Here is a 27500-nt window from a genome sequence, read left to right on the forward strand (position 1 = left end):
ATTGATAAGGGGTGATTGAACTCATATTCTCTAATTATGTTTAAAATGTTATTTTTAAAGGTAATTTTAAGGTTTAGTGTATGTATGTTTTAACTTTTGAATCTCTGAGATTCTTTTAGTGTTCAACAACTGAGTGGAGTTTAGTAGTATTTATGCCAAGTAAGATAGATATAAACGTTCAGGTTTCATTCCTAATTATCATTAGGCATGGATATTTTGTTTGCGATTGCTTTTATATATATATATATATATATATATATATATATATATATATATATATATATATATATATATGTGATGAAAATATATCTGCAAAAAAAGGCTTCCGCATTTTATCTCTATAGTAAATAGCCATGATGTTCTGTGTTATGCTATGCTATGAGGATGTAACGCGGAAACCTCTGCGTAGCTTTATTAATTTTCATACATTTCTTCCTAGCTCTACTTACGTATTGTGCACTGTTTAAGTAAATATAAAAATTGATTCATAAAATATTATATCTTCTTATAAACTTTTTATGGGGATAGATAAAGGTTGGTATAAATACCGGGATGTTTTTGCTCTGAATTTTCCTTTTTTTTGTTGCAAATGGTTGTAATTTATCGTAATATATCTGTATTTATGAACTTCGCTTAAACAAATATTTTCATTTTCATTTATTAGCCAGTGTTATTGCGCATGGAGTTTGAATTAAACATCTAACATCACACGATAAAGCAGTTTCAATTAATATTTAACTATGTGTGTACTGTAATTATTTTATATCAATTTAGTGAAAATTAACTTAAGAAAACTACAACAAATTAAATAATCCTTTTACAAAAATATTTAATTTACGAAATCCACCAATTTCGGTTTCTTCGGCCATTTTAATTGTTTTATATTTGAAAAAAAAATTCATTACTCTTGAATTTTAAAGAAATTGGAAGCATTAAAGAATTTCGAAGAACTGTCGTATAGTATTATCGTTTCTAACTTTAAAATTCTTTGCAAATTCTTATAATAAAAGATTTCAGGATTTATTTACATCCAATCATCTTATACATACCCTTAAGAAAATTAGTTACATTTTTGTTACAAAACTATAACTAATTTTCTTAAAGTTAAAATTTATTGACCAAGCAATACTGTAATAATAAATTTTAACTTTATGATTCCTATTACAAGGAAATAAATAAAACTGCAATCAAGGTAGAGCTAGTATATATATATATATATATATATATATATATATATATATATATATATATATATATATATATATGTGTGTGTGTGTGTGTGTGTGTGTGTATGTCTGTGTGTGTATATGTGTGTGTATATGTATATGTATGTGTATATATATGTTTGTGTGTATGTATGTGTATGTATGTATGTGTATATATGTGTGTGTATGCATGTGTATATATATGTTTGTGTGTATTTACGTGTATATATGTGTGTGTATATATGTGTATATATATGTTTGTTTGTATGCATGTGTATATATGTGCGTGTGTATATGTATGTGTATATATATGTATGTGTATATATATATGTATGTGTATATATATGTGTATGTGTATGTATATATGTATGTGTATATATATGTATATATGTGTATGTATATATGTATGTGTATATGTGTATGTATATGTGTATATGTATATATGTATGAGTATATGTATATATGTATGAGTATATGCATATATGTATGTGTATATGTATGTATGTGTATATGTATGTATGTATATATATATGTATGTGTATATATGCATGTGCATATATGTATACCTATATATATATGTATATATATCTGTGTATATATACACACACACACATGTGTGTGTGTGTGTGTGTGTGTGTGTGTGTGTGTGCGTGCTGCAAACTTAGTACATAAAATCTGAAATAGATGGTTTCTGCAATGCTAATCGATCAGTTTTTTCTGAATACACTTCGTTCTGAACGCCACCTTCTGCGCTACTATTCTCTGCAACTGTCAACAATTGATTAAATAATCTGAACGTTTCTTGACTGTTTAACACTGTCTCTTTTGTTTCCTTGGTTCTTTCCAAGTAGCTACCATATTTTTGAGGTTGAATAGTGCGTTGAATCCCAGAATTTTCCATTACATGATTATAAAGACGCTTACGTTGTTCGCTGGCGAGAAGATCAATCTCAATTTGACGAGTTACTATTGCTGAATTTTTTCTCCAAACATTGAACTCATAATCAATGGGGACAATACGCTCAACAATCACTTTTATCAATATCACTGCTTTTCCACTCTTCAATAACAGTTCAACATTCTCAGCAATTGAATCGAAATTTTCTGTGTAATCTGATTTTGCTTTTGTGCCATCCGCATGAATGAAATCAATGTCACCATAGATTTCCTCGTGGTGATGTTCAACATTGATGCTCTGTTTTATGTCTTTTGAGTCGATCTTGTTTAACCTTGATAAAAGCAAATTGCTCAGATTCTGTGTACCTTTTATTTCGGCTTTCATCATCACTGAAAAATAAATGAAATTTTTATTGAAATGTAAGATAAAAACAAGAACGAAAATTTAATGAAAGCAATAACCACTCTAGCTATTTAATAACCCATATCTGTTCGAGTGACGCTTATAAATAGTACATATATGTGTCTATATACAGCATATGTTATCTATATACAATACAAAGCATTTGTTTCTTTTTCAGCGAAAACTCCAAATTAGATTATTAGACAACACACACACACACACACACACACACACACACACACACACACACACACACACACACACACACACACACACACACACACACACACAATAGAACAATGGAACGCTAGATTCCAGTAATAATTTCCTTTTAACTTAGACACGCACACACGCATTATATATATATATATATATATATATATATATATATATATATATATATATATATATATATATATATAGTTTTTACAATATAATTATCCAATGACGCGTATTTCGTCGTCTACGACTCATCAAGTGGCTGAATCTGATGAGTCGTAGACGACGAAACATGTAAAAACTATATATATGCCGCTCCCCATGTGGAGGTACCAAATTGGTTAAAGGGAAATTTATTCCCAACTCGCTTTTACTTAAAAATGAACTTTCGTAAATAATTGAATTCATTCAACAACGTATTGCAAAAACAAAAACAAATAACATCTATATCTGTGTGTGTGTGTGTGTGTGTGTGTTTGTGTGTGTGTTTACTTCCGTTTCGTCTAGACCTGTGTAATCATAGAGATATATGGGATTTTCCATTTAGACAGGTTAAAAATTTATGTTCAAAAACATGATAAAAAAATAAAAAAAACAACAAAATATATACAGAAAAACAACAACACTTGCATTGATAATTATGTGAGTGGTGTTGATGCGTAAGTGCAGTTTAAAAAATATATAAGTTTCTTATTATTGGACGCCATCTTTTATGCAAGCGAAAGATTTAATTTAATTGAATATCAGATCGTAAAAGCAGCCCTAAGTGAATAATAATAAAAAAATAATAAAATAAAATCAGTAAACATTTAAATAATATATATTTATTTAAATGTTTTCTAATTTTATTATTTAAACGTTGGAAAAGAAGAAAAGAGTTTCAATGATTTTTAAACATGTAAAACACGCAGTTTTACTAACCTAAAATGTAATTAACAATTATAATAAATTATATGTCCTAAGGTGGCCTATTATATTAACAATCAAAGATAAAGTATTCCGTGGAAGGAATACATAAATATACACTATGGTTTGAACACTGAAGGAAAAGTTTATTTACATATTTACATTGACAAATAAAGCGTGTTACATCAACATTGTGTGTGTAAATAGGGGTTTTAATAGCGTTATTAAATATTTCGTTTTTAAGATCACACATCGACTAGTCTAGTATCGAGAACTCAATACAAGATTTTAAGATCACACATCGACTAGTCTAGTATCGAGAACCCAATACAAACTTTGTCAATGTTTCCTTAATAAATAAATAAAAAGTACTTCAGTGGTCCGAATTAATAGTAACTTTTGTTTTAGTATTCTTTTATTGCTTTTGAGTGGAGAGAGTGTTTTATTTACTTATTTATTTTTTTGACAGATACATTAGGTGTATCAGAATTTTTGGACAAGTCGCTGTTGAAAACTTTTCATTAAATAGACTCTCTATGTATACAAACTTCTAACAATATGAAAATGTAATTTCAAACCATAAATTTTTATTTAAAAAAAAATGGAAAGACCAAAATTTAATATCATAAAAGGTTTCACCGAAAAAATATACAATTTTATTTTCATCGGTTTTATTAAAAAAAAAGTTCACGAAAAACAAAAAGCGTAACTCGTGTGGATGATATATATATATCTAACTGTGAAAAAATCACTAACTTGTTTCAACTTATTAATATTTGATTGCTTCTAATGTTCCGGTATGAGAATTTAATTATATTTATATATTATATTCCATGTATTTTTTAAATGAAAGGATTTTTCAACCAAGTACCGTGTCTCCGACGTTTGTTTATCAGCCATTAAAATACCCGTATGTAAAAAGAAGTCTCACTTTGATATGATAAGTATGGAAGGGGGAAAACCTGTTTCAATGAAGCCTAATCTCCCTTGTGTACTTTTCACATATTTCAGTAGAAGTCATTATTGTGCTACCATACTTGCAAAGTGTATATTTTTCATTTATGGATTTTGACCATTTACACATTGACCGAGCGACTTATTTTCGATTTTTTTTTTATCTTAGAGAAATACCAGAACTTTCTTTGTAATATATTGTCAGTCTTAATTACTGAGAGAATTTTTTTTTAAACATCGAAAAAAAAAAAAAAACAATGACTAAAATAGAATAAAATATCCTCAGCGTCCAATACTGAATGAAAATTATAAGCATAAAATAAACTCCAACTTAAAAAAAAAAAAAATCCACCTGATTTTCGAAAAAAAAAAAAGATTTACACTTTGAACTTTACAGGTAAATTGGCAAAAAACTTTTCTTTTTTTTGTTTGAAATTTGAATATTTTATTTATTGACCTTTTATGTTCAATTTGTGATATATAAAACTTTGTTACATTAATTAATTATGTAAATCTAAATAGACATTTCAAAATGGGGGGAATTAAAAAAACGTTTGTCTAAAATATTATATTCGGTTTATTGGAAAGAGCATAACATTTCCCATTGACCCTGAAAATATCGTAAAAATTGAATCAATAGATAAATTTTGATAGATTTTTAAAGTTAAAAAATTGAAAAATATTTCACTCGTAAAAATCAATTGATTTCACTACGTAAAAAAATGGCTGCCTAGAAGCGTGCCGGCACTTTGTAAACACTGGTTTTTGAAAGATAAAAAATAATATTTCTATTACTTTTTATACAACTTTAATAGTTTATTTTGGAAGTATAATCCATCAAGAAAATAAACAAACCACTTTTAAATGAGAAATTACGAGTTTTTTTTATATATCATTCACAGTTTCGTGTTGGGAGTGTAAAAAATTACCCCCAAATTCTGATACACCTACATTAATGAATAAGAAAGATTTTATAGTCTGATTGTTTTATTTTTAGAATTTGTCATAATTCTTGTGTGAATTTAACACTCTATTTACGAGTTGATTAGTTAATTTAGAGGTTTTGTCAGTAAATACATTGGAGTAGTAACTTGTGATATGGTAAGTTCGAAAAGAGAATTAAAATTTTGTATTAAAGCATTAATCCATTTACTTTTCATTATTAACTATTCTTCAGAGTATGGTGGTCAAGGGAGTTTGTAGTCAACTGGAACTACTTGAATGTACACATGGATCATAGACCACCAAGTAGCGATTACAACCATGATTACACACACACACACACACACACACACACACACACACACACGTACACACATATATAAAATTATGTTATCAAAGAGAAAATCTTTAACAAAGCGAAACATATCAAGATAAGAAAAACTCAGGAGCAAACAATGAACAGAATGAAGTTAAATGAAAGATGAGGGATAAAATTATATATAACTTTATTGTATAGGCAGAACAATAAATGAAAGTTAAGGGGAAAATTAAGAAAAAAAAACTCTTTAGGTCATGGCACTTTGAAGGTAAATACTTATCAGAAGATAAGAATGGTCAGAATTACACAAAATGCAAATATAGAAAAAAAAACTGGCTTAATGACATTTAGAAATGAAAAGTGAGAATAAAAGAATAGCATAAAAGGGTAAATAATAATTAAAAGTAGGTACAACTTATAAGGGTAGTATATATGTGTGTAATATTAAAAAACATTTTATCTTATTCCTTCATTCTCATTCCATATCTAAATGTCATTAAGCCAGCTTTTTTTTGCATTTACGTTTTGTATAATTCTGGCCTTTCTCGTCTTTTGATGAGAAACATTTAGCTTTGAAATGCCATTGTTACATTATGCTGTAGTTCTTTAGTTTTTATCTGTGTCGTCTATTTGATCTGTTAAATAGAGTTTGAAGTTCTTTAGGAATGCATATAAGACAATTAGTTGTTTCACAAAAAACAACACTTGACGTAAGTTTATAAAAAAGGAATGGTAATTTATTTTCTGTTCAAGTATTTCTCAATGTGCTATGAATAGAGAGAAAGAGAGAGATGAGATGTGGTAGAGTGTTGTGGGTGACACAAAATGCCAACTAGTTGTCTCGGTGCCCGTCTTCTCTCTAACTGACTTTTTCTTTGACTGGCATTTGTTTTTATTTACGAAAGCTTTAGATAGGAACTTCATTTTTCCATGCCGCTTTCCACTGGCCTTTATTATTAAATTCGTCCAAGGCCAAATTTCAATATGACTGTTTTCAAAAATTGTCAGTTGAAGAATGTTGATTTCAAAGCTTCTGCACTCGTCTTTCAATTTTTGATGACATTTCTTGGTTTGAAGATTTCCACAATATTTGCGTGTGTGCATCCCGCTCCATATGCAATAATTCCGGCGTTGCTCAGAATACTATTCAACACCATGGCCTAAAAAGGTTTTTCTTAATTTTCCCCTTAAATTTTCCTTATTGTTGTGATGATATAATCAGGGTTGCGGAGTCGGATGGTGAAAGTCCGACTCCGACTCCTTGAATTCCTAGAATGCCGACTCCGACTCCCGACTCCCAACTCCCAACTCCCGACTCCTTGACCACTATGTGGAAATCTATTCTGCAGATCCATATACCAACCTCCCACACCTATTCAGCATTTTATAATTACTTTTCATGTATATCATTTACTTGTATGATAAATATACTCACATATACGCTCTACTAGCTTTATTTATTTATTTAAGGTTAACTCCTAACACGTTAACTCCAAACAAGGCATATCACCACTTGGACAAAAAGGCTACTTTTTGGGACCATGTCTAGGAAAGATTAGTATGACACCAATTGGTCATGAATGCATGCAGCGAGGTGCATATTGCAGTGAGAGGGGGTGTTTGATCGGACGGGATGGTGTGAGGGAGTGCAGAGAGTTGCAAAATATGGGCTGTTTCAACAAAACAAAACAAAAACAAAAGAAAATGCTGACAACTAGACACAAATAATGATAGACTTTGCAACGAAAAGAAACGAACTCAAAAAGAAAAATAACAACAAAAATCTCGAACATGAAACGAAGACGAAGAAAGATGGCAGAAGGTAAGGACGGTTCATTTTTCCTTTTGTCTGTCTCAGTGTCACCTGGATAGGTTAAGTTGTTGTATTGGTTGAGACATATTTGTACTATGTAATGTATTGTTGATTTTCTTCCCCACCCTTCGTGTAACACCAAAGAGGGGCCACATCAGATCAGTAGGGTCGATGTGACGTTTTTTTGTGTTGAATGTAATATTCAATCCCGGGCGAACACCGATTACAGAAAAAAAATAATTTTTTTTTAGTTAATATTTTTATGTCAAAATCTTGTTGAGATACCATACGGTCGGGGGATAAAAATAGAAATCGCATGCTAAACTTCAAAGCGAAAGATTACTTAAACCATTTTTTAACCAAAATACGCTCGCGTTTGAACTAAACGAGCCAACACAAAATATTCCGAAACAGAGATTGGAAATGTCGGTCGGCTTGAAATGTGTTGTTTGACAGGTGAAATGTCGGATCTTTTTTGATCTGAGAAACATACACACACACACGAAACAGATCAGGCCTGATAAAAGAATTAATGACGTCAGCCCAAGGTTCGACATGAATTGTTTTTCAATATGAATTATCTAAAAATGTCTTTTGGCAAATTGTTTTGGGCGCTAAGGGGAATTCTGACATGTAAAGAATATTTCTTTTAAAAATCACACGGATGTTTTTACAAAACAAATAATTCAAAGGGGAAAGAAGATCAAACTGATATTTTTAAATAGGTGAAAGCTGGTGGTCTATTACAAGCTAAAAAATAATATTTCCTCTGATTATCAGTTGATAATATGGAAAAAACCATTATCGAGAAGGCGAGGTCAGGCAAGTTGGGGAGGAGTCAATTTGATTTTGGAAATTGGGGGCGGAAAAATAATACCTGCCACAGGCCAAATTGACCAATGAGAAGGAATCAGGTGGATTGTTATCAATCAATTTGATTGGTCGAAGACGAACGTAGGCGTCGTCATTATTCAAGGGGTTTACTATAAAAGGTCTGTAAAACTCGATTTAATCAGATAGAAGAAGAGAGAAGACAGAGAGAGGTCTTTGGAAAGACAGAGAAAAAGGTCTCGGTAGAGGAATCCAGCCACCCAACTTCTCTCTCCCTCTCGCTGGTCGCCAGAGAGCTCAATTTGCAACTTAATAGAATTCAGAGGACCTAGGAAGAGACCAGCCAGAACACCCTAACGATAATTACAACGGTCCGCGACTCCGACCGAGTATTTCAACAATAAGAAGCTCATTCACAAATCTAATTGCTTGCTTCCATTTAATCTTCAATTGTACATACGTCTGTAGATAATCATTTATGAATTTCCTAAATACAATAAAGATGAACCAATCATAAAGATGAACCAATCAACCAACCTCCGGAGTTTGTTTGCTGATGTGCTGTTGTTCCATGTAACTTTATTTCTTTTACTTGCCACTTGTGACCCCGTTCCCGTCAATGAACACCCAGTCAACAGGACGACCAACTAGACGATCAAGAAGAACAGGCCTTGAGGACCGTGCAACCGAGAAGAGTCCTCCAATGCCTTGATGAGGACTCACTGGGTGACGCGACGTACCAACGGTTGGCAGACCTGGTTGCCCGGTCGACATAATTAATTACCCGGTGACTAGGATAGTCATAATTGGGCATCGACCCAGGGTTAAGATCATAACTGGGCCGCGATCAGAGGGTTAAGGTCGTGTAAGGTCACGTACAAGGTCACACTCGAAGGAAATATGTAAATGTGTAATTGTCTGAATCATGAGTCTAAAAATAGTTGTATCCACAGGAATAGATATGGGGATATAGACAGAGGAAACGGGTTGATATGTCGCCGTACGTACGCGCATATGTTATCATTGTACCAGCGAGCGCGCGCGCGCGCGAGAGAGAGAGAGAGAGAGAGAGAGTGGGACAAAGAGATAAAAAATGAGAAAAAGAAAAGAAAAGACGAAGTAGAGATGAGTGAAGAAAAGAAATAAGACTGCGACAGTTGATAGTTTTAGAAGAAAAAAATGCGATCGTTTTTGTAATTTCTGAAATTGAATTGGTTTGTGAAAAAAAAAACAAACGAAACGTGTGATTTTGTTTATATATCTTAAATCATAGTTTGTCTGCATGGACTGTAAGGAGATAGTGAGAAATAAATAAGGAATTTCACGAAGTTACCGGTTGATTGGGAAAATGCATAGTCGGTGGTGTCGTGTGGGCGGCGGATTGAGATGTAATGGAAAAATGCATCGAGGAAGCCAGAAAGAATTGGCCAAATACGATGTGATCCCCACAGGAGGGATGTGAAGACGTGCGGAGTGCTAGAAAGTTGAGATTGAGAATTGTGCAATGTGCACTAGTCGTAAAGGCATGAAGAATTGAGTGGTCAAAGGTTTAACGAGACACAGGGTATGTCTGCGTGAGGTGCCAGAGAAAAAAGGCACGAGGAAACGTAATGGGGAAATGCGGCAAGGCAGCTGAAGAGAATTGTCCCAAATGTGATGCAAACACCGCAGAGGGTGTATGAAAAAGTGCTGAATTCATGGTGTGTAATACATGGAGTTTGACGGTAGATTTAACGAGACACTGAGTGTGTCTGCGTGAGATGCCATGGAAAAGGCATGTGAGAATACGAATATCATAGATATGTAATCTCTCCACCCAGTCCGCAGTGACAGACACTGTGCACTGCACCACTGATGAACGGGGAAACTCTTGAGAATAATGCACCATGAGATAGAATGGTCAATAAGTGTGTGTGTGTGTGTGTGTGTGTGTGTGTGTGAGAGAGAGAGAGAGAGAGAGAGAGAGAGAGAGAGAGAGAGAGAGAGAGAGAAAAACGCTCATGCCGAGATAACCTGAAGAATGGTTGTGAAAAGGGAAACCAAACAGGGATTGAGAGAAGTATACCGATCCTTAGAGAAATAGAAACCGGCGGTGTCGATGCCGTTCTGATTTTGTAACGAATAGAAGCTCTCATAAGAATAAATTAAAGATGAAGTAATGATTTGCCTGAGATTAGCTGTGAGACATTTAGACTGTTAAATAAAGGGACGTTTGGTTGGAAAATTTTATTAAAATTGAAGAGAAGAAATGAAAAGTGATAGAACCGTGATTTGATTGAAGAAAAAAATAAATAAAGGGAACTGCTTCGTCTATTTTAATATTTGTATTGAAATGTACTAATTTAAAAAAAAAAAAAAAAAAAAAAAAATTTTTTAGATGAGGACTGCTAACGTGTGTAATTGTTGTGTAGCATTCTCACCTGCTTTGAATAGAAAATCATTTAGTGTGAAAACTTTCATGAAAGATTGTTGGAAGTGATGCTAAGGCATTTAAACTGCTGAATAGTAAGTCATTTGGCCTGAGAGTTTTTACAGGGTGTGAGGTGGTAAATTGGTTGGAAGTGGCATTAAAACATTTAGGCTGTCAAAGAAAAAAACTCATTTAACCTGGGAAATTACATAAAAAATGAAATCAATCGCCTGGTAAATAGTTTTGAAGCATTTAAACTATCAAGTAGAATGTCTTAAAGAAACTAACGGTGCTGATAGTATTCTGTTTTTTAAAAAATTAAATATGCAATCGTTGAGAAGGCTTTGAAATTGTGAAGTATGAAATATCATTGGGAAATGTGCCTCTATGCCAAGAGGTATGCATGAGCTGAGGAAGTGAGTTCTTTCTCTTCATGTAAAGAATTGAGTGAAAAAAATGATAATAAATAAATAAATAAAATAAAATACAAAAATAGGTTGAAAAATTGGATGTGTGTAAAAATAATCCCCCAGCAAACAATTTTAGAGTAGAATTAAATAGGCCTAGAACCAATTGAGATCTCAGGTCACACATTATTTTGAGACAGCAAATGGCTATTGAAGATGGGCTGAGCCTTCCAACAAAATTATGGTTGAACTAGGACTGAAATGAAAATCTAAAGAAGAAAAAAAAAAAAGATTGTTTTGCATGCATATAGGCCAAGTCGTAGAGAAGGACCAAAATAAAATAAAAAATATTAAAAATGAAAAAGAAAGGGGTGAAAAAAAAAAAAAAAAAAAACGTCTGCATACACAGATGGGTTGTAGTTAAAGGGAAGGAAAAAAACATGTTTTGCATGCACATAGATTAAGTCGTGGAGATGGACTGGAAGTAAATAAGAAAAAAAGAAAAAAGTAAAAGAAACGCCATATTTTGAATGTACATGGTTTGATGAGTTACAGTTATAAAGGCTGAGAATAAAGAAGAGAAACTGTTTTGCATGTACGTAGTTGCAGTCACCTTAAAAGGACTAGTAAAGTAAAAAGAAACAGAGGAATTAACTTCGGAAAAAAATAATGCATGTGTAGATGAATATAGAATCTCTGACTCCGAAACTGTTGAGGTTGCAATTGAACTTTTTACTTGGGGTTTATACTGGGTATTTTGTTTCTTTGTTTTTCTGACAGGGCTGAGTGGAAATGCTGCAATGGCTGCATTTCTCCCATAAGGATGGAAGGGATATGACACCAATCGGTGTCATGAATGCATGCGGCGAGGTGCATATTGCAGTGAGGGGGGGGGGGTGTTTGACCGGACGGGATGGTGTGAGGGAATGCAGAGAGATGCAAAACCTTAGCTAGGAAAATAGGAGCAGCCGCCAATGTGTCATTGTAAGCTTGTTAGACGCAATGCAGATGTTGTGATGCCTAAAAAGGGGAGACAGATTTGGAATTATCCACATGTCAAAAGAGATGGTCTTGTTTTTCAAATAGTGGAACAGAGGGCAGAAGAGGGGGGTGTTGATGTCTGGTTGGGGGTCGGGTGTCATTTAAAAAATAAAGGACCAAACAGGTAGGGGGGCGATATGTGACCTGATGGGAACCGGGCGATGCCGAGTGACCTTGCTAGTTGACACAAATTCAGAGGAATTCACACAGCTGAATTCTAATGATGATGATGATGATGGTTTGATGTTGTTTAAACAGAAATGTCTATGGGATTTTGTCAGAAAGAGGAAAAACAAATGATAATTGTTCTTATCTTATTGCTGTTATATATCTGTTAACAACGGAAAGGTTGTTTTTAAAATCTCTGTTGAGCGAGATGAAGAATGGGGGTCAAGAGTAGGTGTCGCCGCCAGGCATTGTTCAACTTGGAATGACTAATCACTCCTAATTTGATAATAAGTAGAAACACCTCAGTGCAAATGGGGGTTGAGATTTGGTAGAGATAAGCTCTAAGAGGAAGAAAGAAATGTGTTTGTAACTACTCTCTTAAGGAGAGGTGGAGAAAAAGTGGTTGGATTTAGAAAAAGGAATTCTAAACAGAGGAGTCATAGCCAGCAAGCTGAACGGCTGGGCTTGTCAAGCGCTCTTGATTTGAGAGCTCTTCAGGGCCTGATGTTATGATGGGAACTAGCCTGTGTTAATGGGAACCCTGTGACTTTACTGGTCTGGTCTTACATCGTTCACTGCTATAGTCAGTCGCCTCAAATTAGACAGTAGTTGTTATGAAGTAATGAAAACAATGAATAGTTTGTTACTGTTATAACCCGGAGTTCTGTTTGTTGTGGTGAGGACTCTTAATTTTTTCAGCAAGCCGCAAGGACCAGTGGAGTGATTGATGTACTTGTAGACTCCCTACACATGGAAGAAAGACGATTCGATCGAGAGGAAAAGCGCCCCACCATGAAAACACAGTGGGTAAGGACGATCAACAGGCCAACTTGTAACGAGACAAGGTACGATCAAAGAACACCTGCCACATCAGGTGGAATCCGACGAGGTTAAGGATGCCCCATACCCAGTGTGGTTGGTGCGGCATTGGTAACGTTATAAATGGTGCCCGGATCGGTACATCATTATATTAGCAAGGTGTCGGTTTATGTTACATTTCAACTTCTGCATATCTGTACGACCAGGAAAGCAGGTAGCAGGAAGGGAATTCCAAAGTCCAGCTGTTCAAGGGAAGAAACTATTAGAATAGAAAGATTTTTGGCATTTAGGGACCTCAACAGTGAAAGGGTGAGATCTTAATGCTGAACGGGTTTGTCGGAGATATGTACGGGGTACAAGTGCAATGAGTTCATCAGAACACAATCCATTAAAACATGCACAGAGATGCAACATCGTGACGATGGGACAAGAGCTGGAGCTTAGTTGATAAAGTGGGACTGATTAGATTGACAACTATTTATTGGACTTTATTTAAGAGGGAGAGACCAGTGGTAGATGCACCAGCCCAGATGTGGCAACAACACTCCATGCATGAGTGAATGGTAGCCTTGTAGAGGTACGGGATACTCGCAGGTGTGAGTAGTCCTCTAGCTCGATAGACGGAACCCACCATCTTTACAATGTCCTCTATATATTTGTTCCAGTTGTAACGGTTTTGGGTCTAGCCCGGGGGTTTGACGTATATTGGGATCCTGGATGGAAATCTTGTGTGTCGATAGCTCGGGGTTAGGAATTTCAAAGTGAAATTCTCCTTCCAAACGCACGTTGTAAAAAAAAAAAAATATGCAGCATGACGGTTATGACAATATCACAACGAAATGGCACTTGCCAAGGTTCGAACCAGCATTATCGTCATGAAACACCTTAATGACATTCACGGTTAATAATTATAATAAGGCAATAAGGACGACGATGACACAATCGAGTATGAACATACTAAAAATACATTTATTTACATGAGTGAAATACATGTCAATGCAAAAAAAAACAAAAAAAAAACAATAATGCAAATGAGGGTGTAGACAACATTATGGGGCGAGATGGGGGGGGGGGCTATGATAAAGTTTATTCATGGGAACGTATTGTCTCTTTCCCCCTCCTTTTCTATTTTTTTTTTTTGAATGAAAGGAAAATCGAGACACAGTTATTAATTAGAATCAGACGGTTACGTATTTCTTCTTTCTTTGCACATGGCAAAAAGTCAATTTATATATAACACGAATGATATTTTAGCATAGAGACATGGGAGCGGGTTGGGCGGATTGGAGTGAATGAAAATTGATAAATACTTAGCTTCTTGATAATTGTCCGGTCGTGACGAGTGTCGTTAACACAAATGTATTTTCTTTTCTTTGTCACCGTTCTCTTTTTTTTTCTTTTTCTTTTAACATTATTCCTGACACGTGATTTTTAGCATAGGATTCTCCATTGGAGGGATATTCATCTCCAAGAATAACATTCGGCCAAGGTATATCCAAGCTTTGAGTTGGTTTCCCTTTTTGGTCCGATGGCGATCCGCCGATCCGAGTTGAGTGGACTGTATTTCACCTATGCATCTTTCTACGCTGGTGTTGACCCCATTTTCTTCGGGGCACTGATTTTTAACCAGTGTTCTCCTGGCTGTTTGCAGCCCAACTGAATTTCCCGCTCAAGTTTTTTATTTCCACGTGTTCCCTTTTGAGATTGGTGGGTTGGGGTTTCTGTCTGGTTTACATCCGTTATGTTTGCCGTCCTTTCGAAAGGCGATGGGGATGGGGCGGGGGATCTTGTCTCTGTGACTTCCTTTGCATGGGTGGATGGAGGGAGGTTGGGATGGGGTGACTAATACACACATTTATCATGGCATGAAAGGTAGAAGGGGAGGGGTATAGTTTTTCCTTATAACACAGTGCATATTGCCCACAAAGTAAAATATGGTAAAATAGTCCCAAAAAAGGAGTTTAAAGGTAGAATTCTCAGGTAGGATGTTATTTTTCATCGATATAGGCTGTTTGAGAGGTGTCTTGTAATTGTTAAAGGAAGTTTTCCTAGCATTAAATGTTACCATCCATTTGCGTCCCCATTCACCTATGGTCTGGAGATCATTTTCTAATGATTTTGCCATTGTCTTAGATTTATGTCCATCTTTTCTTCCCTAATGCATGTTATATAGCATTGTATCATCAGTAAATATACCCATCTTGGACACAATATTATCAAGGAGGTCGTTTTTGAATATCAGGAATAATAATGGTCCAAGGATCGACCCCTGATGCACTCCCACATTAATGTTATGCCGCTTGGGTGTATATCCATCAATGATAACCTGTATGCTTCTATTGTCTAAGATGGATCTAATTATATTTAGTATACATCCAGTTATACTGTACGATTTAATTTATCAAAGGCCTTGGATATATCAATCTTTGGCTCCACCCGCTTTATCCAATACATGGTAAATGCATTCACAGATAAATGTTAAAATATATGCAGTAGAACGACATTGCCTGAATCCATACTGTTTGTCAGAGAGAAGATTTGCTTTTACGAAGTGGTGAACTAGTGCTTGATTAATTAAGGTCTCAAAGATTTTAGTGAAGAGGGGGAAGAGATTAATGGGGCAATAATTGAGAGGGTCTGTTCTTTCATCAGAATTCCTGTATATTGGTATCACAGAGGTCATCTTCCACCTATTAGGGAAGCAAGATTCAGCAAGGCATTTATTGTAGACCTTGGAAAGTATGGGCCTAGCTCAGTTAAACATTTCTTAATTAGTATAGCAGAGATGAGATCAGGCCCACACGCTTTTGAGCTGTCTAAGTCTTTTATGATATCGTGGACATGAGTAAGGGTGATTTTATATCTTCTAATGTGGCTTTAGTTCGCATAGGGAAATTTGGAAGGGAGTTGTTCGTTGGCTTTAAGGTGAATTTAGAGGCAATCGCCAGGACAGCAGTTCCGCCTTTTCCATTACTGTGCATGCAAACTTCTGATTGTTGCTCAGTGGAGGAATGATTTTCCTTTAATCACTACACTAGTATAGATTTTTCAGAAATCATGAGATCCTATCTTTGGCGATTCTATGCGTTCCCTGATTATTTCAGCATACTTTCTTTTGGCTGTTGCTATTTCTCTTTTACAATGATTTCTAGCATCTATGAATTTTTGCCTATTTGTATTTGACTTATGACGTACAAACTGGCGGAGTGTATGCTGTCTTTGGTGCCATAGCAGCTGCACAATCTGTAGTGAACCATGGGGGTGAGTGGGGCTTTCTATAATACTTCCGTGTGGGAACATGTGCTTCAATTCCCGCTTTGCACCATTCAGTTGTCTCATTGGCACTCTGTTCAGCAGGAAGAGAGAAGATGGGGCATCTCAGATGCATTCTCTAATTGTTTCTCAGTACGCCCTGTTATAGTACCTTGTTGTTTTGAGCAATGATTCCTCACCTTCAGGTTAGGATTTAAATGTGATGTCAACTGATACCACTAGGTGTTCTGCATTTCCAAGTGGACTGTGGGCATTAATCACACAATCCTCAGGTAGTGTGGTGAGGAATAGGTTTAGAAGTGAAACCTGCTGAGGTTCACGATCTGGTAGGGCAGTTGAAAACATTACTGTCTGTGTGAGGGAATGGGCTATAGAGAAGCTATTAGTGGAGCATCCAGCTGCATCTGTGTAACCTGAGAAACCAAGCCAATTTTTATGGTGGACATTAAAATCACCAAACACATGTATTTTGGCATTACTATCCAAGGAGAGTGCTGCATCTATACTATCAAAGACATGATCGATTAGGGTATAATGCTGACTTGAGGAAAAAAGAAAATATAAGTAACTAACGCAGTGATGAAATGTTAGCCGAAAGCAAAGCTGGTCATCCGATTCAAGATTTTTCTCTCTAGTTTAAGGGAGGGTGCTACGAATAAGTAGCGTGTATACATCTATCCGAGTCCTTACAGCAAAGAGGGGGGGGTATCCTGTCATGTTAAAGTAGCTGGAGGGGATTGAAGTTTTCTTTACTTAATGTTAAGATATCCAAGGAGTTTACTGAAAGGTAAGACTCTACATCATCTAGATTATCTCTAAGCCCACGGATATTTGTTAAAGCAAGCCTCGAGGGCAGACACAAATTTTTTTTTTTAGGGTGGTTGTCTGGTTTTATTGTGATATTTTTGGGGGTTGTCATTTACTTATGTTTTTGTTTAATGTTAGGTTAGGGGAAGAGTGTTGAGCAAAGTGGGTCTGTTTTGATGCCAAGTATACACATGCAGTGGTCCATTAGCCGAGTCCAGTCTAGAATGTGTGGTCTCATGAAAGTCAACCAGATATAGCAGCAGGGTTCCTTTCCATGTGCGATATGGCACTACTACTATCCTGATATTATACATCTGGTGATAGAGCAGCCAGTCTAAGCGTTACCAAAGAGTTAGGGCACCTGTACTGCCAGTTGGAAACAGCGGTAAGACAAACTGTCAATCAGTTATCTTCAACCTCTCAGACAAGACCGGCCCAAACAAGTCTAGTGAGCACAAGTGGCATGCAAGCAAATTTTCTCAGTTTCTGAGAGAAAGAGAGAAACTTAAAATAGGGAATAGGGAAATGGAGTTCAATGTCCTAGTCAGGAAATAAGGCCAAGCACAGGGTGATTCTGGTGAGTCCCTAGTATTGTACCTCTGACCTGGCTAATAGGGAAAGAAGAAGTGTGAAAGCCGGGGATAGGAAGAGCCTATCTACTCTTTAATCAAGTTACGTTTGCAAGCCGGGAATTTGTTCGAGTCATCAGCTCCAGAAAGGTTGTCAACCATGACTGAGGAGACCTTCCCCTCTCAGTTTTGTTATCAGAGTTTTCTTTCTCTTAGATGAATGATCTGACAAGATCTACGGGTCCATCACACTGACAGGGTTAACCGTGCACCTGGTTTCTACAACAGGTATTTCTGTACCCCCCACATGGATGAAGATATTGAGTATCTTACTTTAAAGTTTTTCTCTATTCTTCATAAATAAGAGCAGGATTGGACATAGATTCCCCACTAACATTTACAAGAAATTTTATCTTTCAAATACTGTGAGAAAACCGATCTGCTCTAGCAACTAATTTATCTTAAAATAAATGAATAGGATATTAATAATTATTTGAATATGTAAGAGAATATAAAGCAAAGAAAACCAAAGAAATGCTGGGACTAGATCTACATAAAGATGTTCCACACAACACAGATATATAGATGCACTTGGTGTTCTTCGAGTGACCCATGTTGGTCAAGCTAAAAGACTAGTGTCTTCACGTAGAATGAATTGAGGTGCAAAGATTAGCGTTTATTTTACAGCAGTAAGAGAAAGGGAGGGAGGATCTGCCTTAAGAGCCAAATGCGTGCTTTGATTTAAATACTTCTTTTATTTAATTGAAACGGTATAAGTTTCGATTTCTGTATTAATAATTTAAAGCATACAAACTCATTTTCCAAAGGTGATGAATGCTAGAAAAGAGATGTGTATTTCTACTTTTTCTATTGTGTCTATACATATATTGCTAACAATTACTAATATATTACAAACAAATGTCATGCGAAAAAAATCTGGGAAAATAGTTTCAAGTGGGTAGATAGCAGAGAATATAGAAATGGAATAAAATAATGCAATAAAATAAATTAATTTTTTAGTAATATCTATTTTAAAGGTAGATTAAGGGATGGTTAAAATTTTAAATAGATTTAAAGCTTTTTTTTTTTTTTAAATGCAAGTCCATCTTACAAAATTTTATTATCATATTTTAATGTATAACATGGGGAGTAGACTCGCCAGTTAAAATGAATTCAGATAAAAATGGGAGTTTGTAAATATGGTTTAAAATACACTATAAATACATTTAAAAATACAAACTAAGTTTATAGAATAAGTCAAAATAAGAAAGGGATAAAAAACATTACAATTAAATTCTATTATGCTTTCAGTTCAAAAAGGACTACAATATTTCAGGATAGGGAAACCTCTTTAGGCCATGTCATTTCAAAGCCAACCGCTTCTCTTCAGAAGAGGGGAGTAAAGGCACATATTATACAGAGAAGAAATTTTTAAAAAGATAATATTGCCTTTCTGGAAAGAGGATCAAAGGAAAAACAAGAAGCTGTACTAAGACAAAAGTCGATTCCAGGACTGCCAGAAATCACTGTAAAAGAGTAATAAAGAATGCGAGAGAGTTGTATCTTCAGTTCGTTAAGTCCAATGTAGCTAAGCAGCAGCTTGGTTCCCACCAGTTTTGGCAAATAGTAAACAGGATCTTGAACAGAATCATGTGCTTTATCCCAACCATCATCAATGGACCTGAGGTAATCTCGTCAGCATCAGACAAAGCCAAACTTTTTCCCAAGAACTTTGCAACTAATTATACCCTATGTGACTAAGGCCGTCAACCCCTCGTATTTCCTCTTTTATCAGAAAACATACTCTGTGACATACAAATATCTGTGCATGATGTTGCCAAGCTAATCAAAAACTTAGATTTCAATAAAGCAACTGACGCTGATGGCATTTCAGTTATAGTGCTGAAAAAGCTTCAACCAGAATTATTTCCCATACTTACAAAGCTGTTTAAGTGTTGTCTTAAAGAAAATTGCTTCCCAACACCCTGGAAAACCTCACCAGTATGTCCTGTATTTAAAAATTAAAGTGACCGGTCATCTTCCTTTCAGTACAGATCAATAAATCTCATGTGCGTCATGAGTAAGTTGCTGGAATCTGTGTTAAATGAAGAAGTAGTTAATCATCTCAGCAAAAATAACCTTCTTAGTGACATACAATATGGTTTCCATTCTGCTAGATCTACAGCAGATGTGATAATGGTTATATTTCATAAGATTAGCGAATCTCTCGACAAAGGCTTCCTTTCTAGGGCAGTTGCTCTTGATATATCAAAGACCTTGTAAACTGTTTTTGACTACTATTTTGGGTGGTATGAGACCAGTGGGTTCACCAATCATTTTTACAACCACCGGCTGTGCTAAACAAACAATGAAAACCTTCCAAAGTTAGTATAAAAATTGTCGAATTCTGGATTCAATCAGTTCACTGCTAAATACGTCACAGACAGCATTTGATTCTTAGCCGCCATCTTGGTTACTGCCAATTACAGTAAAGATCTGATCTGAACTACGCCTCCATCTTTGTTCAACATTATGTCACAACACTTAACAGTATGGCATAAAGGCCTACTTCACAAGATCTCCAGCTACGGTATAGCTGAAAATGTTTTTCAATTATTAAATAATTTCTCTCTGATAGGTTCATAAGAGTAGTGGGCAGAAATCAGAAGCTCACAGTATTAATGCCAGAGTCCCTCAGGGCCCATCTTTGGCCTAACTCTCTTACTGATCTACATCAATGATCTTTCAAATCACATCCTAAGATCATTTGAAGACATTTATGCTGATAACATTACCATCTATGTCAACACATCAAAATGACCAAGTTCTCTGTGATTCTCTCCTCTCTGATCTGTAGCATGTGATGCAATGGGGAAAGAAGTGGCTGGTTAATTTTAATGCATCTAAAACCAAGCTTCTATCTTTATACCATCTACGCTCTGATCTCCTATCTGGCATCAATTGAAATGAATGGCTCTCGTTTTGGGCAGGCTCCATGTTTTGACAAGCTTCTAGGCTGGAAAAATGGTGGGATCCTTCTTGCACTCCAGTAGATATCGCACTACTGATGCAATTCTCTACCTAAGTAAGAGTCACGTACATCCACAGATGCCATATTTGGGAAGGAGCTGCTGGAAAACTCTTATGCTTTGACAAAGTTCAAAATAGACTTCGCAACCTGGTGGGGGTGCCCTTTTCTCTTCCCTTCAACCTCTTTCCCACAGTAGAGACGTTGCGAGCCTGTCTTTACTCTATCACTATTTTCATAGCAAGTGTTCGTCTGATCTCCAATCTATGGTCCCCCCTCGCCAAACTTTCACGAAAAACACTCATCTAGTTGAAACCACTATCAATAATTCCCTCCACTCTTTTTCTGTACCTAATCCTAAACGAAGATTCCATGAACAAAGCTGCTTTCTTAGAACTGCATGCCTGTGGAACTCTTCCATTTTCCTGCTTTCCAGCTGACTACAATTTGATCATATTCAAGTCCAACATAAACAAATTCTTGATGAGCCACCCCCTTAAGTAATCCAATTTACCAAATTTCCATTACTAACGATTATTAGGATATTGTGTCATTGACTTGTGTACACTCATTAACCATTATCCTCGAGTGACCTTTGGGCCTTGATAAGTGGTGACTCCTTTGTAAAAAAAATGGAAAATGCTATAAAGGGCTATAGTGCCATGGGTTGCTTCTTATTGATTTATGCCCGTTATTTTTTTTGTGGGGTAGATAAGATTGTAATTCCAGATTGATCCCCGGACTAATCCAATTGCCAAATCTCATTTGATTCAGTAACTGGATAACTTTCAGATTACAATCCGATTGTTATCCAATGTAATCTACAGTGATCCCACTCAAAGATCATTGATCTTGTGTGACGTCACAACCAAAACGAAAACAGCTATCCAGATTGGATTTGCAGTGATCTGACAGACCGAAATATCTTGATGAAGTAGAAGCATTACAGTACAAAATATGAGATATCTCCAAAACTAAAAGCAAAACCATACAAAAACTGCTAAATTGTGCAAACCTTTGCTTAGGAAGCAATTAAGTTATTGCTTATTCACCAAACCTGTTTTCCTGCTCTTATTTACTTATACTGCTTCCCTCTTTTTGGAAATCATAATTTCTCATTCTATGACTAAGTGTAATGTTTAAATATAAGGCGTATACTGGCCACATGTATATTGTTACTGATGTATGTTACTAAAATAATTGGCACAAATGTTATTTCTAAATATCTGCTTTAAATGGATAATGCTTTGCCTCCAAGACGCCTTCCTGTCTGTTTTGCATGATAAACATTAAAAATCCCTATACTCTTAAATCCTCCCCAAATCCCTGTATATCTATATTGTATATTAATGCTGTATTTTTGTAAATATATCATCTCTTCTGTTTCAACTGGACAAAAAACAAATTGCTCTTCTCCCCAAGCTGATATAAAATCACATACTTTGCATGTACCTTTGGAGGAGGGTTTAGCTTCCAGTCATAAACTTTAGAAGGCTGACCTTTTCAAAATCGATAAATACTAAACATCTATAGATTTCTATTGCTAAGGGATGCATTAGCTTAACCTATATTTATACTCTATAGAATATCTATAAAATAGATAACTAATAGCCACAGTTTGTTCCCAGATTATAAGTGATCTGTATTAACTAGCAACTATATCTTTCTTTCATTAGATGGGATAAAGTGCTGGTGATTATCTTTACTTGAAAACTAACACCTAAACCACATTTCGAAACAGACCCTAAGCCTTATACTATAATTTTCCAATTAGTCACTAATCCACAAACCATATTTGATCTTTTCTTAACCCTAGTAGATATTCACCTTTAATCTACACCCCACACTCATACATACCTCCTTTAAAAATGTAACCAATCTTAATCCTATTCTGAGGAGTGTAACTTCAAAGCAAATACTAATTCTTTGATACTAACTCTATCAATCCTAACTATCTATGCGGGAGCATAAAAATACCTGCCTTTGAAACTAGGTGCAGGGAAACCCTCTCAGTGTTGATGGACCAGTAGATCTGGTTAGGTCATCCATCTAGGATAAGGAAACCTCCGATTTGTAAACCTGTGCCACTGATCTCATATGTCTTGGCACCAAACAGGGGAGGGAAGCCTCCTCATTCCTGGACGATAATCTCCCTAGAGCTGGTGACTTGATCAAATCATCGGTTTACAAACCTAAACTGCTTAAGGAGTAGATAGGCTCTGCCTATCTATATTCCATACTCTTCTTTGCCTATTAACCAGGAGCAGAGGTGCGGCCACAAGCACTCATTAGAGACACCCAGTGCTTAGCCTTGTTTCCTGACTAGAGCAATGAATGCCGTCCCCCACATTTGCCTTATTCCCTTATTCCTAACTGGGCATTTTGGGTAGTGCTTATTTACCATATATGCCAACATGATTGGACTGGGACACTCCTGTCGGACAGGTTTGAGGGTACTGGTTTGACAGTTGCTGGTTGCTGTTTCCAACTGACAGTACAGGATCCCTAACTCTTTGATAGCGCTTAGAGTGGCTGTTCTGTCATCAGTTGTGTAATATCGGGATATTTGTAGAGTCATATTGTGTATGGAAAAGCACCCTGGACTCATCTCTGGTGGGCATTCCCGAGGCCTGTGGATGAGGAGTCAGCTGATGGTCTACTCATGTTGCATGATGGTGGCTATGCACATCCGTTTTGCCTAGTACCTCAATCTAGATCTGAAACTACTAAATAGAATGAAATGATAGCTCAATCCAAAAAATGTTCAAACCAGACACACACTCACGCCTTGGGGCTTGCATTTACACATATCAGAGGACTTAGAGAATCTCCTAGCAAACTCCCCGTATATCTTAGCACTAAGTGAAACTAACTTGCACTCCTCCATCCCCTCTAACATCTTTAACATGTCTGCTTATCTTCCACATTGTTGTAAGGACTTCAACGGGAATGGAGTCTATATTCGTAACATTCATGACTAGGGAATTTAAACTAGAATCAGATAACCAGGCTTTTATGTGCTTTAAACTAAATTTACAACATAGCGTTAACTACCTGTATTTTCTTTATTGCTCTCCATCAACCCAGAACCGTACTATAATCAATCATGTCTCTGACAGCATAGATGTAGCACTCTCCCTTGACACTAGCACCCAAATACATGTATTTAGTGACTTTAATGCTCGCCACAGTAATTGGCTTAGCTTCTCTAATTACATGTATTTAGTGACTCTAACGCCACAGAAATTTACTTGGCTTCTCTAACTACACTAACACAGCTAGTAGCATCATCCATAACTTTTCTATATCCCATTCCTTGACACAGAAAGTAACATTCCGTCTCACAGATCACCAGGAACAGCAAGCCTCACTTCTGGATCTATTTCTGACAAGAGATCCTGAGGATTGTATAACAAATGCTGATTGCCCATTTAGGAATGCTGATCATGCTGTGATAATGATAGAATCACTCTAAACTCTCGACCCCAAGTTGAAGAGCCATTGCTCAAAACGACAACGTACTAAAATAAGGATGACTGGGATGCCATTAGAGATCACATCAGAGACGCCCCATGCGAAATATCTTTTCTCTTCCTGCAGAATAGTGTGCAAATGAGACTACTGAATGGTTCAAAGCAGCAATTGAAGCATATATTCCTACACGAAAGTTCTATAGCAAACCCTGCTCTCCCCAATGGTTTACTTCTACTTGCGCAGCTGCTATTGCTCAGAAGTAATATGCATACCGTAGATTTATCCAGCATAAGTCCTGTACCAACAGACAAAGTATATAGAAGCTATAAGTAATTGTAAGAAAGAAGTAGCAACAGCTAAGAGTGAATATACTGAAACCACCAGGAAATGCATTGAAGCACAGAAATTAGGGACTCATGATTTCTGGAAAACCTACAATAGTAAATAATGGGCAATCAATAATTCCCCCACTATCCAACAATCATAAGGTTGTTTGCAGCAACTGAGAAAGCTAACATGTTTGCCTGTTGATTGAGATTGTCGGACTGACTTTCTCATCTTGGTTGTTATGGTCACAACGTTTCGGCCGTTTTGCCCTCCGGCCTTCATCAGGTGTTTTGTATCGAACTGGGGAACCATTTGTTAGGAGTCTCGAGTTCGACTCCAAGTTCGAGACTCCTAACAAACGGTTCCCCAGTTCGATACAAAACACCTGATGAAGGCCGGAGGGCAAAACGGCCGAAACGTTGTGACCATAACAACCAAGATGAGAAAGTCAGTCCGACAATCTCAATCAATAAAAAATACAGACAATTACTATGTTTGCCTGTTATTTTCCCTCAAACTCTATCTTGAACCCAGCAAACCATTCCCTCCCTGATTTTCCTCTGTGGACAGAAACCACACTAGATGAGCTGAAAATCACCCCTTTTCAAGTACATGATATAAAAAAATCTAGACACCTCAAAAGCATGTGGACCTGATCTCATCCTGGCTGTCCTATTAAAAAATTGCTCCACTGAGGTTGCTCCAGTTCTCTCTAAACTCTTTAACAAATGTCTTAACGAATCTTGCTTTCCTGACAGCTGAAATACTACTTCTGTGGTACCAGTTTACAAAATCTCTGGCAAACGAACTGACCCATTAAATTATTGCCCAATTAACCTCCTCCCGCTGTTTGCCAAAATATTTGAGTCTTTAATTAATTAAGCTGTAGTCCACCACCTTACAGCTGCTAAACTTCTGTTTGACCATCAATATGGATTTAAGTAAGCCCGTTCTACTGCAGATATTATAACTGTAATCTCTGAACATATATACCAAGCACTAGATAAGGCAGGGGATATATATCTAAGGCTTTTGACAGGGTATGGCACGATGGTCTTCTCATGAAAATAAAATCTATGGTATTACTGGACGAATGCTTAACATAATTAAATCCTTTTAAATGAGAGAAGAATCCAGGTTGTTCTCGATGGCCGTACGTCCAAACAATATGATATGAATGCAGATGTACATCAAGAACCAATCCTTATCTGATAAAGTTGTCTCTGACATGGGTATATTTGCTGATGACACCACACTCTATAGCAGGCATGTGAGGAAAATTAATGAGCACATATCTAAGGCAATGGCCAAAACCCTAAAGGAAGCCCTTCAGTCTGTAGTGTAATAGGGTCATAAATGGATGGTAACGTTCAAAGCTGCCAAAACAAAGCTCGTTTCCTTTGATAATTACATGAAACCTTACCAATCACCAATAGCAATAGCTACAGATACATTACCTGAAAGTACTTCGTTCAAACTCCTTGGTTTAACGTTCACAGGGAACATGAGTTGGAATAAATACATTGAGATCATTGCCAAGGCTGCTGCGAAAAAGGTGGGCTCTCTCTACCATGCTAGAAAGTTACTTACGCCTGAAAGTATCCCGTACCTCTACAAAGCCACTGTATCAAGTACTACTGTCACATTTCGGCTGGTGCATCTGCTACTAGTCTCAAACTCCTGGACAGTGTTCAAAAGAGAGTCGCCAACCTTATAGGTCCTGAACTGTTATCTAAGCTTCAGCCCTGTCCTATCGACGAAATGTTGCATCTCTCTGCTTGTTTTACAAGTATTTTAATGGTGGATGCTCTGACAAACTACAAGTTCTTATACCCCTTCGATGAAAATACCCCTGACAAACCCGACAAGCAGCGAAGTCCCACCCCTACACAGTAGAGATCCCCAGATGTAAGAAAGCTTTCTACTCTAATAGTTTCTTCCCCAGACTGCTAGACTTTAGAATTCTCTTCTGGGTTCCTACTTCCTGAACTGTACTGACATGCAGAAGTTCAAGTGTAATGTAAACAGACATCTTGCTGCTAAACTCCCTACATAATACCCCTGAAACTTAGATTCCTGATAGCAGACCCCTACATCAAAGTAGCAATGTGCCTTGTTTGGTTAGAAATTGTAATAAAAGCAAACTGGTAAAACCAAACAGGAAAGCCATGTAAAAAAAAAAAAAATTCATTGAACTTAAGCAGTCGGAGTTGGAGTCGGATAAAAAATTCCGACTTCGACTCCTTATACTCTTAGAAATCCGATTCTGACTCCGGCTCTGTCTGACTCCAGCTAAAACCTCCGACTCCGACTCCACAACCCTGGATATAATAAAGTTATATCTAAGTCTTATTCCTCATCTGTCATATATATATATATATATATATATATATATATATATATATATATATATATATATATATATATATATATATACTAGCAGTTCCGCCCAGATTTGCTCAGGCCCTATGTACTGTTCATAACTTTACGTGCATATGTATATTAAAAAGTGTGAATATGTACGGTAATGCCTTTCTATATAATTGGTAATAATTTGCGAGTCCTAAGAAACTCTGCAAAGTTGTTACGTTATTAGGTGCTGGCATGTTTTTATTGCCTCAGATCTTTCTGGGTCTAGACGTCGCCCATGTTAATTTATTATATGTCCAAGATACTTAATTTCGCTCA

At 36.2% G+C, this 27500-nt stretch overlaps 1 protein-coding gene across 1 annotated transcript in view; it reads right to left on the minus strand.

Moving 5' to 3' along the window:
• Positions 1-1729: 1729 nt before the first annotated feature.
• LOC145268201 (uncharacterized) overlaps positions 1730-27500 on the minus strand; it is a 476340-nt gene continuing 450569 nt past the window's right edge. Inside the window, exon 3 of the mRNA XM_080123464.1 lies at positions 1730-2492. Within this exon, the coding sequence (XP_079979590.1) occupies positions 1867-2492 (626 nt within the window). The 3' untranslated portion in view covers positions 1730-1866. The remainder of the gene's footprint in view (positions 2493-27500) is intronic.

The sequence above is a fragment of the Euprymna scolopes genome, chromosome 43 (genome assembly GCF_053919585.1).
Source record: "Euprymna scolopes isolate OS-2025 chromosome 43, ASM5391958v1, whole genome shotgun sequence".
NCBI classification, from domain to species: Eukaryota; Metazoa; Mollusca; class Cephalopoda; order Sepiida; family Sepiolidae; genus Euprymna; species Euprymna scolopes.